Source organism: Talpa occidentalis, unplaced genomic scaffold (assembly GCF_014898055.3).
Source record: "Talpa occidentalis isolate TD23 unplaced genomic scaffold, MPIMG_talOcc4v2.1 talOcc4.7, whole genome shotgun sequence".
Lineage (NCBI taxonomy): Eukaryota > Metazoa > Chordata > Mammalia > Eulipotyphla > Talpidae > Talpa > Talpa occidentalis.
The window spans coordinates 28,550,260-28,569,814 of NW_023605083.1; the positions used below are offsets into that span (position 1 = coordinate 28,550,260).

Sequence of the window (19,555 nt, forward strand, 5' to 3'; positions counted from 1 at the left end):
TCAAATGAGGATACCGAAGCTTGGAAACATTGCGTGGCTTTCCAGGGCCACACAGTAGTAACAGGTAGAAGAGGGAATAAATCTCAGCAATGTGGGATCCAAATGGTCATACTCTATCTGTATTACCTCCCTAGAGGTTTCCAGTCTGCGTGATGCCAAGACCTGGGAGAGCAGAGACAGCTTACCTGTGAAAAGCACAGTTCTTTATATACAGTGTATTATCCCTAACATCTTTTACACCAACGTGATATCTTCTTTTGGGAAGGATATATTCCAGCCCATGGTATTTTTAGACTTCCATAGAAAGGCATCCAGCAGAAAGTATCTAAAATTGCTATCAGCTATTTCTGATGTCAGTGAATCAATGTTGCCAGTTTAACTGTAGGGCTACAGACACACCCCTCTTAAACCCTCAAAAAGTGGCTTCTTCTTTTCCTGGCCTCTAATGTCTCAAACTCTATGTGGATCGATATATTAGCTTTCAGATAACAATATGACTAGGATCACCTATTCAAAAATTAAGGCATAAGGAAATGAAGATCCCTTTGAAACATTTTGTTTATTTGTTAAAGTAAATAGTGTCAGAAGCTACAGGTATGTAATATAAGATGAAACATCTTAGATCTGAGAGAAATTATAAATGTTACATAACATTAGGCCCCTAAGATCTTACTTTATTCCACATTTTCAGAGCATCAACTATGCATTATGCACCAAATAATTGTCCCAAAATTAAATAAGTAATGTAACAAGGGATAAGCTCTAGAGATAAAGGAACCACACAGAGAGAAACAGATCTTCTTAGCGCATCTTGAATAATGAGTGAGAATTCATCAAGAATAATGGCAGGGAGTGAGGATGGGATGAGGGCAGAGGAGCTCAGGACAAGGGGATGGCACTTATAGAGTATGACGCCATTAAGCAGAATGGCAACTTTGGGGGACTGTAAGTACTCTATTTGACTGGCCTATAGAATACTATCCACATTCCCAAGAAATTAAATTCTAAGATATGTGTTTGTAAACAGGTAGTATATTTAGAGACGTGATCCCAAGGAGCAGAAGTATGAGGCAAAGGCATCAAAAAACAATGAAGGAGGGAGAACTAATATGAAGATATATCATTGATTTGGCCACAGCTGTACCCAGCTGGTGACTTGTTCCTATGGGAACATCTGAGCAGCCATGTTGTAATATGTCTCGGGCACATTCTGTAGGTAGAGAAGTAAAGAAATACTTGTCTGTAGATTCCCATCTGTTGCCTAAACATATGTGCCCACTCAACATTGACCACCCACTCCTTCTTCATTTCTGGGTTGCACTGCATGGGTGCTAAGTGATTGTGTAGAGACCCAAGCCAGGAATTCCTGGAGAAGACTTGGAGTTGAAACAGGAGGCAGGAGGCAGGCAGCATGGACTCAAGACAAACCATTTATCAAATTCTGAGTGAAGCTAGTTAAAGACTATAAAACTAGTTGTAAAATGGGCAAGGCTGAAAACATCTGCAGTGGTCCTAGAAGTGTCTTTGACCCAGGAAAAACTAGGAACGTTGTGGAGATGATATTGGACAGTCAGATGGGAACCAGATTACTGAGTGCCTCGTCCACATCTTAAGAAATTTGCACATTCAGCCTGTGCTGAACAGGCATCACTGGGAAAGATAAAAACTTTATACTAGTATAAAGAAAGACTTTATACTAGTGATCCCAAAGCAAAATGGTACAGCTTTATTTGATATTTATAGCTAATCTGGGCATCAAAATAGTCACAACTTACTTGGCATTCATATTCAGCCAGTCTCACAACATCTGCCAACCTCACAAAGGCCTGGAAAAATGAGATTCAGTTCTATCTCAGTCCCTCAGCCTCAGTTCCAAAGGCTTGGGCCCTACCCTAGAGGCTCCCTCATAAAGATGAGGGTAGACAGATGCAAATTTGGGATGAAAACCAGAACTCAAACATCAGACTATTGATGCCACCTTCAGCTGAAGTGATTTGTGAGGTGAGGTCTAGGAATTCATATTCACATCAGCTTGAAAAGAAACAGGCTAATACCATGGATGACTTTTGCTGAATGTTGTGCAATATGAGAGAGCTAGAATTTCAGCTTCATTAATCTTTGAGGCCATATATCAGCAACATTAAAAGAAAGGGTGTTATCATCATATGTCTTGTTCCTTTATTAGAATTGGAGAATTGGTTCTATGTCAGATAGCCTAAGCTATATAACAAACCACCCCAAAACTTAGTGCTTACTGTAATAACCATTTGTTTAGTTTCCTGTTCTTCAGTTTGGTCCAAATTCAGCCAGGCAGTTCTGTTCTTGGCTGGGCTCTTTCAAGCATCTGAAGCCATCTGCTGGGTTAGTTGGGAGCTGGCTCTTTGACTAGGGACTGAACTAGAATGACTTGTTCTGCTAGATCAAATTCAAAAAGTGAGGAAATAACTCCATTCCTTGATGGGAGGAGCTGCAAAGTTACATTGCAAAATGGTGTGGACATGGGGTGGAGGGCGGGGGGGAATAATTATGGACGCAGGGGGAAGGAATAATTATGGCCATAGTTGTGAACAGTCTACCATAGATCATATCAAACTTCAGAGTCATCTCTCTTGAGCAAATTAGTATTGCGGGATCTTATAAAGTCACTTGTATTGATACCAGATCTCTCAAAGTACCAGTAAATTTGAATTTCAGATAAAAAGTGAATAATTTTCAGTATTAGAGTATTTCCAAAATATTACATGCAAGTCATGGAAACAAATAATATTAAAACCAGAAGAGATCTTGGAAAACACATGGCCAGAGACTGTAAATTGAGGTGCATTCAGGTGTTAGGAATCAATGTCTTTAGCAGTAGGGCAGTTGTATAACTGTATACAGTGGGTACTGTGGTTTGCAGGTATATGTGCAGTATCTAACTCTGCTCAAAATCAAATTTTAAGAAATTGTTGTGATATTCATATATATACAAGCCAAATTTATCACAAAGCTCCTAAATGTTACCTCCTAACTGATATTGTTTGATTCAACAAATTGACATGTGTTAAAGGAAGATCCAAGACTAGAAAGCAAATATTCATTGTGCCTAGTTTGTTATATAGCTTAGGCTATCTGACATAGAACCAATTCTCAAATTCTAATAAAGGAACAAGACATATGATGATAACACCCTTTCTTTTCATGTTGCTGATATATGGCCTCAAAGATTAATGAAGCTGAAATTCTAGCTCTCTCACTACACTGAGATGATTTTTCCTTAGCTTCTACTTGATATTCATTACAGTTTAGAACTGGGATTGTATGCAGGACTCCTAAATAAGCATCCAGGTATCTACTGGATACTATGAGAAAAGTACATACCTATTCATTTTTTTTAATAAAATACTTCTCGAGTTTATATTTCCCTCTTACTACAGTATATGCAGCCACCCACATGTTAATATCTTGACTTTTCCTTTTCAATCAGTTCAAAATAATTTCTGATTTCCTTGATTTTTTTAATACATGACTATTTATAAATACATTACTAAATTTCCAATTTGGAGGTTTTCTCACTACCATTTTTTATTTATTTCTTGACAGTTCCACTGTGCTCAGAGAACATGTCCTTAGTGATTTCAGTCCTTTGCAATTTGTTGAGATGCTTTATTACTCAATACATAGTCAATTTAAATAAATATCCTATGTGCATTAGAAAATAATGTATATTTTGTTATTATGGGAAATGGCCTATTTATATCTGTTGGATGAAGCTTTTAATCATGGTTTTCATATTTTCACTGATTTTTTAATCGGTTCAGTTAAGAAAGAAATATTAGTTTCCTATTATGATTGTGAAATGTTTATTTTTCCTTTTGGTTCCATCAATTCTTGCTTGTATATATTCAAATCTGTTACTAGACATGTACAAATTTGTAATTGTTTTACCTTTCCCTTTACCTCTCTAAATATCTTTAAAACAAGCAGTAATCCTTCTTCTCTTAAAGTGTTCTTTGCCTCATATTAGTATTGCCATCCAGCTCTATGTTTATTAGTATTTGTGTTTCTTCATCCTTTTACTTTCATCCTTTCTGTATCAGTACTTATTTTTAGTGTGGCAATAGTTGAGTTTTTAATCCAGTTCCATTATCTTGTCTGATGTTTGGAGTATTGGATCATTAATATTCAATGTAATTACTGATGTATTTAGATTTATGTCTACCTTTTATTATTCAACTTTCATCTATCATTGGCCTATTTTTTCTATTCTTTAATGAGACATTTTCTTTATTAAGATAGACTACATATCAGTATATTGTTACCCAATTCGCTCTTTTAAGATGTACAATTCAAGGTGTTTAGTGTATTCCAAGTTTTATAACCATCATCAGAGTATTTTTATAACCTTAAAAAGAAACTCTACCTATAATCGTCAATCTCATTGTCTCCCTCAACTGTTGCCCCACACCCCCATCCCTAAACAGCTACTAATATACTCTCTCTAGACTACTCCTGTAGACAGTTTTACAATTCTGTCATAGACTTTACTTCTTGTTGTTCAGAGCCTCTAAGTCAAGGGTGATGGATTAGGACCTTCTAAGTTTCCTCTTGGGAACAGATCTGCCATGCTTTCTTGATTGTTTCTGTTTTCTGGATTGAAAAGAGTATTTTGTAGCTTTTGTATTTTGTATTTTGACAGATACCCCATTCTCTAATTTCTGTCTTTGAATTTTTTTGGTCTTCCTTTTGTTAACTTCTTTTATTAATGTCACTTCAAGTACTTTCACAAACAGTTGTTTAAACTGATTGTAACTGATTGTTTTTGACAAACACCCTGGAGATTAGGCTGTTCATAAAGAGTAAGGTTTGCCTCCCTATTAGGCTAAGTAAATACAAGGGAGCTTTTCACTCAGCTGCCAAAAGATCAAATAAATGATAGTTGTCTGCTGATAGGGTTCTGGGGAGCTCCAAACCTGTTCTGTTGTTTGCAGTGGCCATAGACTACTGCTTTTCACGGATAACCTTAGTTGTAAGTAAAGCTCTTGATTATCAAGTCTGTATAGGAGCAGGATAGATGAAGTTGGAATTAAGGCAAGTTAGAAGCTCATCTTTCTTAGCAAGATTTGATCATTGTTCTTAAATAAACTCTCCAGGATGCCTTTAATTAATTTCCAGAATTCTGAAAGTTTGACTATTTATTGCCAGTGTTCTCATTGTTTGTATGGAAGTGCAGATTTTTGAAAGTCTTTACTTGGACATTCCAAAAGTCCCACACCTATTTTTAGTAGATCCAAGTTCTTCCGTGAAGGTCTCAACCTTAGCACCCATTTAGTGAACATATTATTATGTGCTCATATTATTGAATTATTAACCAGTTATTTCACACTCCTGTGATAACTCTGTAGCTGCATTACTGTGGTTCTGATTTTTTCTTTTTCCCTCCCATACCTCCCAGTTTGGTCCTGTTTTGTGAAATATCTGATATTTTTGATTACGTACTGGACATTATGAATGAAATATTATAGAATTCTTGGTTGACAGGGATTCAGCCTTTTCTCACAAACCAACTGGGGTAGAGCAGATTTCTTCAGTCCTTTCAGAACTGAGATAACTGAAGATGGAGTTGCAGTTCTATTTTGCTGGATTTACTTCTGGTCATATTTTATACTTAGGGTATTCCTCTAAGAATATACCATGGGCTTTACTAGGTGCCCTCTTTTTTAGTATGTCTTAAACTTTAAATTTTATCTTTTCAGCTGGTAAATTTGCTAAAAACTCTACTTTGTTTTGTATTTGACTTCTTGGCCTCTTGCCTCCTACAGTTTTAAGAATTTGGCACCTGACTCAAAGGAAGATTGCCAAGTGATGGGCTCAATTTTCTATGCCTCTCTTTTTTCTCAAAACTTGGTCTTAAGCCCAGGCTGCTGTGACAGCCCTGAACTCCAGTTACTGTCTTCCAACTCAGTGAGATCTGTTGACTTCTCCAGTTTGGGTCAGCTGCTATCTACTTACGACCCACAGGGAAAATAAGTTTGAAGAACCTTGGGCTCATTTCATTTACCTTCTCTTTTTTTCTGGGATCTTGATCCCTCGTCTTTGCTCCTTAGGAAGTTCCTTCTATAGCTTCAAAAAAAATGTGTTTTGCTAAAACAATATATTTTAATCTATTTTTTTTTCTAATTTTTCTCAGCAGGAGTGTTTGTTACAAATTATTCAACATGGAGGGGGGATGCCTCTGGTGTTTCTTTTTTAAAGTATCATTTATGCAAGAACATGATTATACTCAAAATTTAAAGGCATTTGCTCTTCTGCATTAGACACCAACCACTCATGGTGCTTTGAATGAGATCTTTGTGCCTCTGGCATTTTTCAGTTGTGTCCTGTGGTTGATATTTCATGGTTATTCTACCCAAGATTTTGCTGTTTCTGCAAGTATGTTACTGTATGTTGTTCTGTTCTTCAGCAAAGAGTAGGAGGACAGTAATAAAATTTACATTTATACTGCCTTTGGCTATAAACTGCCTGAGAGACTGTAATTTTCTACTTCTTTCCTTTTATTACCCTCAATTTTGAGTAATAAATAATGGGGACAACTATCACAGCAATAAAGTACTACAAATATCTTTTTTATTTAATTATTATGAAAACCACTTGATAATCACCACATATATTTTTAAGCTATTTATATAATAAATGTAGTGTATGTCACTGGAATTCCTCTTCATCAGGAAATATAGTCTGAAATAATAAAAAAAGTCAGTTGATTCAACAAATTAATAACAGTTCACAGATTTATAGGATGCTGGAGGTAGACAGGAACATATAGATCAGTGAAGCAACCATAAACTTTCACGATATTAATACACTAAAACTCATTCAAGGCAATTTTATCTACTATTGATACTGAATGCTGGTCTCAGTGTCCCTTGGCCAATAAAAGGAAACAGAGTTTGAGGAGAAGGAAAGTAGTTTAATTTATTGACAAGTTGAAGAGGGCAGCAGACTTGACTAAAATACTACCATCCTACTCTTTGGCAGAGCACAGGGGTATTTATCCAGAGTTACAAAGGAGTGGCAAGGGGCAGCATGTCCATGTGACACAAGTGTCTGAAGGTTTTGGTTGACCCCAGCTTACTCTCACTATCACCTGGTGGTCAGCAATTCAGATGTTGTCTTCAGTGATGCTCTTTTCTCTCAGAATATAAGACAATAAAGTTTGTTAAGCCTCAAGGGTAAATAAAGGAAATGGGAGAGTTTATCTGGTGGGACAGAAAAAGAGACAGAATTTCCTATCTAATAAATAATAAATATCAATAGTAAAATACCAGGCTTGGACTCTGAACCAGCAATATAATATCTTTCTCCTTAATTACTGGAGGATATTTGTCTGGTTCTGGTGACAACAGAATGCTTTTTGAATGCAGTGTTTTCTGGGCCTTTCAAAGGATATACCTGTACTTGTAGACTACATTTTACCTTTCATTTCCCATCCTTAATACTCAATTTGTACTTAGAACACAAAACTGGTTTCCAGACAACTGCAATAGATGGTCAGTTCAAAATAGGCCAACTAGAAAGAGAAGTTTAGAAAAGTCACAATATAGATATGCCAGTTTAGTGTGTGTCTATGGAAAGGCACATTATCATAATATGTAGCTATGCCAAAGGAGCTGTAGTTCCCTGACTACTAGGTAGTGATGTAATAGGCCATTCCAAATCCTCATTGAAAGACTAATGGAGGAACAGTAAAATGACTCTGCTGTTTGCTACCTTAATAATCTGAGGCATAGCCACATAACTTCTATGAGCCTCAGTTTCCTCATATGTAAAATAAAAATAACAATGGATGCCCTTACAGTTGCTGTGATTAACTGAGATTATCTTTGTGAGAAGTTTTGATCCTCTAAAACTCCACTGAAATGAATGGTGTTAACTATTTTTACAATCAGTGAATCGTTTATAAATTCTGATGTTCTTCTTGGGGATACTTTCTTAGACTCATTATTTTGTATGATTTGTGCTTTTAGTAATAGAAAAGCATGGTCCATAACTATAAAAGTAAAATGATTTGGTAGAAACCAGAAGGTTCAGTAGACCTTATATCAATGTCTTCCAAACTTCCATTGGGTCATTCATGTGACAAATAGATAAATATGATTCAATTTAATTGTACTATCTATGGGCAAAAAACAAACAAACATAAAACCAGTATATCAAATCCATTACTTAACAGATTTATGTAATTTGTTTTCTGTATTCATAGTGATATGAAGTTTCCTATTTGAAGAATGGTATCTAATAAAAATGCTGGGCCCTCCCTGGTAGTGCAAAGGGTTAAGCACAGCACTATGAAGCTGTCCGCAGCCTCTACAGCATGAGTTCGATCCCTGCCAGCCAGGGAGCCACCCACATGACTCAGCAGGCCTCTCCTGTCTCTCCTCTTCTCCCCTCAGCAGTGTATTTCAGTAGATCTGCCTATTCTGCTCCCCACTCTGTCTCTGGTGAATCCTCTCATCCCCGTTACCTCTGGACTATACCCCAGCTCTTGTATGCATAAATAAATAAATCTTTTAAAAATAATAATAATAATAATACAATCCATTCTTTTAAAAAAGATTATATTAAATGGATAGTAGTGTAGGTAATATATAGATAAGAAAAAATATATATCGTGAAAATAGTTTTTGTGTGAATGGTGTTTAGTAAACATTTCTAGTCAATCATCTAGTAGAATCAATCACCTAATAGAACTAGTCATTCTAATATAACAGTAACAAAGACATCCTAGTGCTAGCCCTAACCTTTGTTCCTTATTTAATAAAACATTGAAGACATTTGTGACAGATACATCTTGACTTGCATCGAGATGGGATGGATTACATAGGATTTATCTATCCATTTCCTGCCACCATCCACTTAACTAGCTCTATCCTGGCAGAATCTGAACATTACCTGACATAGACTGTTTCTTAACAAAGCAATAATGATAAATCTTAACAAGTTTCCAGAGTTATATTCACTCTGACAATTTTACTAACATTTATATGTCATGCTTTCAGGATTCTTTTTAAACAATTATTTTAGTTGCCCTGGAGTTTACAGAGATTTCGTGGCCAAAGAGTACAATATATAAATCAACAGAGAGGGCCTCCCCGGTGGCGCAGCGGTTGAGCGCTGGGTTGCAAAGCTGCCCGCAGCCTCTGCAGTGCCGGTTCGATCCCTGGCTGCTCCCCAGCCACCAGAGGAGGGTCCCACATGGCGCACAGACCTCTCCTGCCACCCGCTGCTCCCCTCAGCAGTGTACTTCGGTCCTTCTGCCTGCTCTGCTCCCTGCTCTGGCTCTGGTGAATTCTCTCACCCTCCTGCGCTTCTGACTGTACCCAGTGCTTGCATAAATAAATAAATCTTTAAATAAATAAATTTTAAAAAAAATAAATCAACAGATAACTATCAATTTACTGAAAAAATGCTTTCCATTGTAACATATCCTATTTCACGGAGTCCACCAGTCTATTGATTAAAAGTTATATAGTACTCTTATTCCTTCACTTACTAGAATTTTCTTAACAATTTCCAAAGAAAGCGACACCATCAGTTCTATCTGTCATTTGGAACTGCTCAGTGTTTCAATAAACATTCTGTATTTCTGGCAATTAAATTCTCTTCCAACATGGTACTAAGTAATGGTAGTAATTTTATTCATTTCTAAAACCACTCCCTTTTTGTGCTATAGAAATATCAGTGATACTTTAAATTGCCAAATACTACTGTGAGATTCTACGTATACAGAGAAGACTTCATTGACAAGCTTTTTAAATTTTTGGTAAAATATACATAATATACACTTTACCATTTTAATAATTTTGTGTACAGTTCAGTGACATGTATGCATTCACACTGCTTTTCAACCATCACCACCATTTCCAGAACTTTTTTCATTTTTCCAAATTGAATTTCCATACCCATTTAATAACTCCATATTTGTGACAAGTTTTCAAATACATTTAAGGGCCACCCTGGTGGCACAGGGATTAAGATACAACCTATGAAGCAATCAGCAACCACAGCAGCACGAGTTCGATTCCTGGCCGGCCAGGGAGAAACCCACATGGCGGGACAGACCTCTCCTGTCTCTCCTGCTGCTCCCCTCAGCAATGTGCTTCGGTCTGTCTGCCTGTTCTGTTCCCCGCTCTGTCTCTGGTGAATCCTCACCCCCCGCATCTCTGGCCTATACCCCAATTCTTATATAAAAATAAATAAATCTTTAAAAATATATAAAAATAAATAAAAATAAATACATTTAAAAGGTGAAGTGAAGAGCAATTTTAGCAGAAGACATTTAGCTGTTGTTCATCCCAAAGTAATGATGTCTTTTCCCCCGATTGTTAAGAATCCTCTCCTAATTTAATGGAGGCAGCTAGCTGTTCGTTTCGCATGGCTCCACATAGGCCACCAGAGCTCCCTCTCTGCCCTGGTGAAAGGGCCACTAGAGTAACAGCTGCTTCACTGTTCCAAATTATGTATATAGTGTGTGTCTCAACACATCACACTTGTTGTGCAAAGAACAGATGGGACCCTGATCTCCCAGTACACCCATTTGAATCCCTGTCATGAATGTTAAACAGTAACCCACAGAGAGAAAATGATTTGTCTTCTCCATTTCCACAGACTAGAATCCTTCATGTGCAAGGACACGTGAGCAAGTCTGAAATTTCAACACTGGGGCTCCCTGGCGTTCATCCAGAGCTTTTGTTTGTGGAGACAGGCAGCATTTGGAGTTATAATGTGGCAAAGCTTGTCAACACAAGGGGCTTTTCTGGTTTTCCAAACATATGACACTGAATGGCTCTTCATGAAGCTGTGATCTCTTGTAGGAGAAAGAAATGTCACATGCAAGTCAAGATGAACATATTTGGAATAGGCTTGTGATCAGAGGAAAAAATTATGATCAGTTGAAAATTATGTTAAAATTATTGGTAGGTAGATGTTCATTTCACGTGACCTCAGACAGGCCACTAGTGTGCCCCCTTTGCCCTGGTGAAAGGGCCAGGAGACTGGAGGAACTAAATCAGTATTGCCTTATGGAACATATATATGCTTCAAATAGAAACTGTATCCTAAAGGATTTTGGGGAAGGCCAACATTACTCAAAATAAGTAGACTGCTGTCAGCACCCCAGAAAGGTATAGTTGTATTTACACTCTTCTAGATGTTACCCCTCTCTTCTAAAAGCAGCACAATTACAAAGGTCAAACAGTTTCATTACACTAAACAGAAAGATTGCTGCAACTGGAAACCTTGGCAATGGCTTCAGCCTGGTACAGAAGACCCAGAGGTATATGGACTGAAAGTATTATTAGAGTAATGCTTTACCCACTTGAGGTTAAAAGGCTCGCACATTATACTCTTGAAAGAAAGAATTCAGTTGGATAATTCTGGAGGTAATTAGGAGTTTTCCTCTCCTCTAGGACCTCAGACAAATTCAAGCCAGCACTCATGTTCTTATCATTGTGAATATACAATATCAGCATTTTTTTAGTCATCTCTCACTCATGATGAATTCATTGCTTCCTTTCCATTCTGACAAGTTGTTATATTTTAGGAATCCAGTATTCTACTTTCCAATTTTCTAGTGGCAGCATCTTTCAGAAGAGCCTTTCCCCTAAGCTCTCAACTCAATATTTCATTTTGAGCTGAGGTTCTTAGTATTCATTAGGGCCTTTTGATAACCCAAGCCAGGTACAAATGTACCTGGAAATGTAAAGTGTTACATAATTGGCATATTATGTATGTTATATATCATATATTAACTATCACATGTAATTTATAGAACATTATATAAATGTTTTCAAGGCTAAAAGAATTGTTACAAAAAATGTCAGGAAAGAGGGTAGAGCAGGATACTAATTTTTGAATATATATTACATGAAAGCATGTATCACACACATTATTTAATTCTCACAACTATGTAGCAAAGGTACTATTAACCATTATTTTTAAATGATGAATTTTGGTTCAGAGAAGATAATTCAATAGACTAGGATCACACAGACAACAAATATTAGTGTCAATGCTTGAATTCAGATCTCGCTGTCTACAAAATTCATTCTCTTTCCCATAAACCAACATATGTAAGCTTCAGAATATGGATCATTAATGAGTAGGATAAATTCTGATATACCAATCCTATCAGTACACAATACAGGTATGGTAATTATCTCCTGTATATAGAAAATGAACTAGGAAATGTTAAATGAAAAAACACCTTATTTTGACCTAAATTTTATAGGACATACATACTCCATAGATCATACATATTCTCCAAAATTAGAAGATCCTTTACCAGTACTACATCAAGTCATCTTTTCATCTAATTTTTTTCTAGGAACACTACCAAAGAGGAGACTATAATTTTTTCTTTTAACAATACCTGCTTTTGCATTGCTCTCAAGGCTACTACATGTACATCGAGGCCTCCCACATGGTGTATGGACAAAAAGCACACCTCCTGTCCAGTCCTCTTCGAGGTGTCGTTGGAAAACAATGCTTGACCTTTTTCTACCACATGTATGGAGCAGGCACTGGCCTGCTGAGTGTTTATTTGAAAAAGGAAGGCAACAGTGAAGAGTCCCTCTTATGGAGAAGAAGGGGTGAACAGAGCATCTCCTGGCTGCAAGGCCTGATTGAATACAGCTGTGAGACACCATGCCAGGTAAACCAAGAGATAAGACTCAAACCACGGAAAATGTTGCTGTCAGCTTCTGCTGTTCTTTCTTTTTCTCGCCACCAAGGAGAATATTTTATTCTTTCTCAGGATTATAGGTGAAGGCAGAATTCTTTTAAAAGTAAACATAATCAGTCTCTGTTGATTAAATCTAGGTAGTGAATGGGAAATAGACAGGGAGATAAAGCTTTGGATATTTATGCATAATGTGATTATTGCAGCTCAATGTGGTAAAAGTTCATCTGCCTTTGTCTTGCTTCTTTGTGAATATCAAGAGTAATTTTTGTGTCCTGCAAATTTCCAAAACAGAATCTCCCATTCTTTTAAACATGGAATTACTGATTAGTTGTTGGAGCTCCATCTTTCCCTCATATCCACATGCAGGGGCATTTGTTGTAAGTCTCTATTTGACACAATGTATGGTTCAGAGTAAGTTTTTAAAGTTCTGTTGACCTCAGTGTAAAAATAAAATCAAGAGTCTTGATCCCAAATCCTGGGTCTACCTCTGGATCTTCTCATGAGCTGTAGAAGAGGTCCATCTTACAGGATTCCAATTATAAGGAAATCTGGGAAACAATGGGAAAGAGCCTTTTAAATCCCAATAGGTGAGGCTGAACAGCCAAACTAGTCCAGAACTCAGCAGTGGCCTCCAGACAGCTACTGACTTCACCTACCTACCCTGAGCCAAAGCTCCAGAAAGCTCTGGGAAAACAACTTAAGATTCTTGACTTCTTCCTCATCATTACATCTGGCTGATAAATCTCCAGGACCAGCATCCCTCAATTTTAACCACTGAAAGCTTGGTCTAACACAAAATCTTCCTGGAAAGAGGTATCCAAAATAAGGACTTAATTTTGCCCCACCCACAACCAATAATAACTTTCTACAGGTATAAATGGAAAGGAATTATAAAAACTCGGGTGGCCAGGTTGAAGTGCAATCTAAGTTACTGCACTGCTAAAGAGCAAATGACAGAGGTAAGATGTAGCATTATCTGGGAATGGACCATTTTCTCAACTTGGAGAAAACTGTCTGGAAATTTAGCAAAGAGTAACAGTTAGTTCCAGGAATGAGTCTGATAGTGATATAAAGTCGACTTATAGAAGGAAAGTGTATCACTTAGGAACTCACTACTATAATTGATCATCATTCAGAGATGATGGATTAATTTTATTAGATTCTTAGGGCACCTATTTAGATTTTTTCAAAGTATGGTCTTGAGCCCACAGCAACACTCTAAATGCTAATTCACCTAAAATGCATACTCTCAGGCCCCACCCCAGAACTAACGAACCAGAAATTCTAGGGTTGGAGCCCAGAAATCTGAGTTTTAACAAAACTTCCTGATGGATATTAAAGATGGAGAATCTCTCCCCTAGATTAAATGAATCTGAGTCTCTTAGATGGAACCTGAGCATTATGTTTTTTAATATCCCCAAATGATTCTGATGCACAGAGTTCAAGGATTTCCACTCTAGAGAACAGACTTCTCAGCCTCTATGCCTTGCATGTACTAGACTTACTGGGTGGCTAGATATTTGAAATGATTTTTGCACACAAGGTAGTGGGGCACATTGTGGGATGTTCAAGTTCAAATGCCTTAGAAATTTTTTCATTCACAATCTGGGAAGAAGTTTCCAAACCTTTCCTTTTGGCTTAAAATGGAACAGATATGAATTTGCCATGAGGAATTTTCTTTAGGATTTAGGGGTTCCTCAGGAATTCCAAATGACTGTATAGAAACCAGTTTCTCCAAAACATCCCAGTGTCTAATAAAACACAGACACACTCATGTGCAATAGATCAACCATCCTCTACAGCTGTGGCACTTAGAGTACTAAGAACTATGCATAAACTCTTCCAATTGATCTTATAGTTCCTCTTTATAGATTAAAAAGTAATGTCCAGTGGTAAGTGTAAGAATGAGAATTCAAACCCAGATCTGACTCGTTACAAATTTTGTAGCCCCAAGTCACTATTCTACATGCCCTCCCACCACAGAAGTTCCAAAAATATCTTCATTCCCTTGGGAGTCAGAAATATTGGGTCACCTTGGTGAAATCAAATCCTCTCCAAGATTGTTAATAATTTTCAAAATAGGGTAATAATTCCTGCATACTGACATCACCAGATTTAGAGTGAGAGGCAAATAAGATTATGGGTTTTTGTGAAAGGGTTTTTATAAATATAAAGTAACAAAATATAAAAAAATAATTTTTTTTTCCAAAAATTTATCTCTCCCGAGTCTCTCTGGTCTCTAATCATATCACCATGGCAAACCTGTTGTCTATTCTCAAGAGCTGCATCAAGGCATCCAGACCGAGCAACTCTATTATGAGGTCAAAATTATAAATATTTATTACCCACTTGCTATGCTGAGTACTGGGGATAGTTGCAATGAACATAATATATAATGGTCCTACTCTTTGGAATTTACATTGGACAGGGGAAAGATAGAAAATACAGGCCAAAAATATGTAACATAACATTAGGTGCTATGAAAATTTTAGTGCAAACAGGTAATGCAGTCAGGGTATCAGAGAATCATCACAAAAGGCCTTGGAGGACATGGTAAAGAATCTGAAATTTATTTCAAAAACAATGAGAAACCATCAGATGGCTCTAAGGTAATATAATCTGATTTATATTTTAAAGTGATCACTCTAGCTACTATGTGGAGAGTAGACTGTAGGAGGAGGCAGGAGACTTTGGAGGCTACTGTATAGTCCTGGCGGGAGTGGTGACTTGGGCTATGCAGGAGAATTCTTTATATATGAACCTTGGGGGTTGAAAGACTTGAAGTTCAAGTCAAAACCTGAACTGCTGCTAGGATGGAATTTCCATTTATTGAGATGAGAAAGACTGTAGGTGGAGCAGCTGTGGAGGTGTGAGGGTAGTGTTTGCAGGAGGGACATTAGCAGGGCTTTTTTTCAAACATGCTAAATTTTTTATATCTATTAGACATCCAGGTAGGTATGCCAAGTAAACTGAGACTGGAGTTCAGGGAAAAGAACAGAGCTAGAGAGTTAATTTGTCCATCATTACTTGAGGGAGGGAGGGAGAACAAAGACGGAAGTACAGATGACTTTTAGAATCCTGTGGGACTATTGCACGTGAGATTCATCCTATAGGGAAAATAAGACCATGGTCTTTGAATGATATCCCAGTCATCAGATTATCCTTAAAAAGGAAATGCATCAAATGGCAAAATTTGTATCATTCTCCTTAACGGATTCATTGAAGAATCAGCACAACCTGACTCCCTGTTGATCAAAATCCCCAAATGATCTTTCTTTTGAATTCCCTACTTACCTTTACTCCTTGCTTTCAGTTTTCCCCCATGGTTTCTTATATTTTGGTGTCTTGGAAAGAAGGTGTTGGGCAAATTCTCATTTCACTGAAATATTTACATCATTCGTATTGTTCATTACACTGCCTACCATTGACTAAGGTTTGTTACATGCTAGGCACTCTACTAATACCAGGTCTCAAATTTTCTTATTCATGGCGCTCTTCATATCTGTACTCTTTTCCTGGTGCCTCAAGACCGAAAGAAACACCTAGTAGTTCCATTACTAGGTAGTTGGATCCAAACAGATTAGTGTTTAGGTCCTAACAACTTAGCAATCATTTGAAAAATTAATACACTAAAATTAAAAGAAAAAATATTTTTGTCTAATTCTTAAGTAACCACAATTATTTACTGAAAGAATGTGTAGCTATAATAAAAGAGGAAATCATAATTTTACAAAGTGGTTGCCACTGAAATATTGAAGAAATTCAAAGAAGGTTGTATGAAATCAAGTGTTTTGCCTAATCATAGACTAGAATTTCAACAGGTAATTGTCTATTCCACATCCATTGTAGACCTGGAAGTCACAAAAAAAAAAAAAAAAAAAAAAAAACAGATTTTTCTGTTGTCCTGTAAACCAAAATGCTTACTTACTGCCCTCATATTTACTCCTATCTAGTTGTGTGAGCATTTTCCCCCCTTTTCTTGCCACTTATTTAGATTCTTCCTTAGGGTTGTGTCCTTAGAATTTTTATTAATGTTATTGTACCACATTTCTGTCATTAAAGCTTCCTTGAGTCATTATTTCCAAGATAGTTTCATATGCTTATTAATTATCTAGTTTATATTCTTTGATTTAATTTAAATAATAAACTAATCCAATGGGGAGTCATTTGCTCATAAAATGAGCAGAGCAAATGTGTCTTCTGGACAATCTTCATTAACCACAAGCCTCCCTGGAGTAGTCAGTAGTTTATTAGCCATTGTTAGGATAGCTTAGAACTGATAATGTAATCATTTTCCCCTAGAACCTGAATATTTGATCAGTTATTTTCTTCTTGGGATCCAAAGTCACGACACTAATTCCATCTTCTTCCTGCATTGTGACTTGGATGTTATGGTATTTAGCATAAGTGAGCCATTGTGTTTTTGGTAAATGTAACTTTCATGCTTTGCTATTCCTACATGGCTCTCATTGGTCATAGCAAATTCTTCCATGCAGTACCAGCAGCAAAGATAAATTCATAGAGAACCTGAGGGAGCTGAAGCTTCTGTTACTTTCATGCGCCTTGTGAGTGCTGGGGGTAGAACGTTCTAAGTGGAGAGGGGAAATTAGGCCACCACCAGAAAGTATCTCTAGGTGAGCACTTCTGGGAAGCTGCCTAAAGACATATCTATCAGCAGAAAGACCTGAATCTCCAAGACTCCAGTTACATATTGTGAATTTCTTTAAATTACAAAGAAGTATTCCTTTGTGCAATTTGAATTTGTGATTTTGTATTCTTTTCCTTAAAAGGGAACTCCAAACAACCTAAACCTCCAGACCCAGAAAGCTTAGAGCTGCCCCTGACTAGCATTTCTTTATCAGGATGACTCGATTTCTGAATGTAATCTTCTTTATTTTTTCAGATAATTTTTGAAGCCATTAGGGGAGTATCAATAAGAAGTGATATTGCCATTGATGATATTAAATTTCAAGCAGGACCCTGTACAGGTAACAATATCTTCCACTTATATAAACTTGATGACAAGGGATTTTGTGATAATCTCAAATCATAAGAATGCAAACGATAGGTTTTTCTATAATAAACAGAGAGAGAACTATTATTATCTGTTTTTCCTGACAGAAATAGAAGATACAACTCAACAATCATCAGGATATTCTGAGGACTTGAATGAAATTGAATATTAAGCAATAATCTGAATTGGATTGATTAACTGAACAAAAGCCATACCTCTCTTCAATCAAAATGAAAACAAAAAAAGTTGTTACTGGACAGTCTTAACCATTTCATAGGTTATAACATGACTTTAGAGCACTCTTCTTCATAACTTTTGCAAAAAATACTGACTCAGGGCTTTTTTGTTTCTTTTTGCATATGACAACTGTTACTGGAAGTACAGGCTACTGGTTTTGCATAGATCATTCATTTTAATTTTAGTAACAGTAAAAACTACAAATGTACAATATTGTAGTGATTTTAAAATATGCAAATTAAGGGCACAATCAAAATGAGATGTGCTCACTTAAATCTGCATTCAGTGAATGTATTGAGAAAAGAATAGTTCTTGTGGGTTTCCTTTTGAATTTTAAATATCATAAATATTTTTAAAGTAATAATGTGAGGTGTCAGTAATATCTGCAGAATGAATGCAGTTTTTCATGTTAACAAGGTAGCCCAAGAAAATAAAGTTTTATTTTCTATGTTTTATTCACAGTAATAGAGCATTAATTTTTAAATAGTTTTACCATATGTGATAATAAGAATCTTTCATAAATATCCCAGGTAAGTCAGTATTAATTAATGCTGTATTACAAGGCAATGCTATCTTTTTTCCTTATGAACTACTTTTGACAGTCACTATGAACACATGAATAAAAATGACACTCCTTTTGTAAAGCAAGCTTGAAAATGTTTATGTATACACACTCTAAATTTTTAGAACGTATTAAACAATTTTGCTGATTTTTGTGATAAGTGTTTTGGTAAAGTTTTGAATAATACGAATTCAAACAAATATACTAAACTGCTGCTTTTTATTTACATTTTTTAAAAATTGCATATGCATATTTGTATACCCAAATAACTGTTATGAAATTATAAGATTACCTAATAAAATTTGGAAATCTTTTCACTGGCAGTTAATTTATTTCTACATTATTTTTCTTTATCAGAGTATCTTCACTATAAAACTGCATATTGATTCTATTTTGAATTTCTATTCTGCCAAATTAAATGCTTCTGAATCATTTTATTAATGATGGGGGTAGAACACTGCATACATTGCTGTAACAATATTTTTAAGTATTTTATTTCACATAATCAAGGTCAATTTTTCTCCAAATTTTAACTCATTAGAATGTAAACTCTATGAGGAGAAGGATTCTTGTCTTTGTTTAGTACTTTTGTCTGATATGTAATAGGTGCTCAACAAATACTTGTTGGATGAATTAATTTATTAATTAAACCCTGGAAACTGCCCTCAGAGAATGAAAAAATGACTTAAGATTCCATTGCTATTAAGTGAAGGAACTTTAGAATCACGTCTCTGTGATCCCAAAACCTAAATCATTTCTGTTCATGATGATTTACAGAGGGTTGAAACATTGGGGATGAAAGATTTCAAAATAATGACCAATTCAATAATAATATACTAGATTTCTTCAAAGCATTGTTCTTCTACATAACTTAGTTATTTTTGCTAAATAAAGAAACTAAGAGTGGGGCCTCCCTGGTGGTACAGCGGTTGAGCGCTGGGCTGCGAAGCTGCCCGCAGCCTCTGCAGCTCCGGTTCGATCCCCGGCCGGCGGTGAGGGTCCCACATGGTGTGCAGACCTC

At 36.4% G+C, this 19,555-nt stretch overlaps 1 protein-coding gene across 1 annotated transcript in view; it reads left to right on the forward strand.

Moving 5' to 3' along the window:
- MAMDC2 (MAM domain containing 2) overlaps positions 1-18,847 on the forward strand; it is a 138,138-nt gene extending 119,291 nt beyond the window's left edge. Inside the window, exons 12-14 of the mRNA XM_037494274.2 lie at positions 12,432-12,691; positions 17,625-17,709; positions 17,843-18,847. Coding sequence (XP_037350171.1) covers positions 12,432-12,691; positions 17,625-17,709; positions 17,843-17,907 — 410 coding nt within the window. The 3' untranslated portion in view covers positions 17,908-18,847. The remainder of the gene's footprint in view (positions 1-12,431; positions 12,692-17,624; positions 17,710-17,842) is intronic.
- Positions 18,848-19,555: the final 708 nt, after the last annotated feature.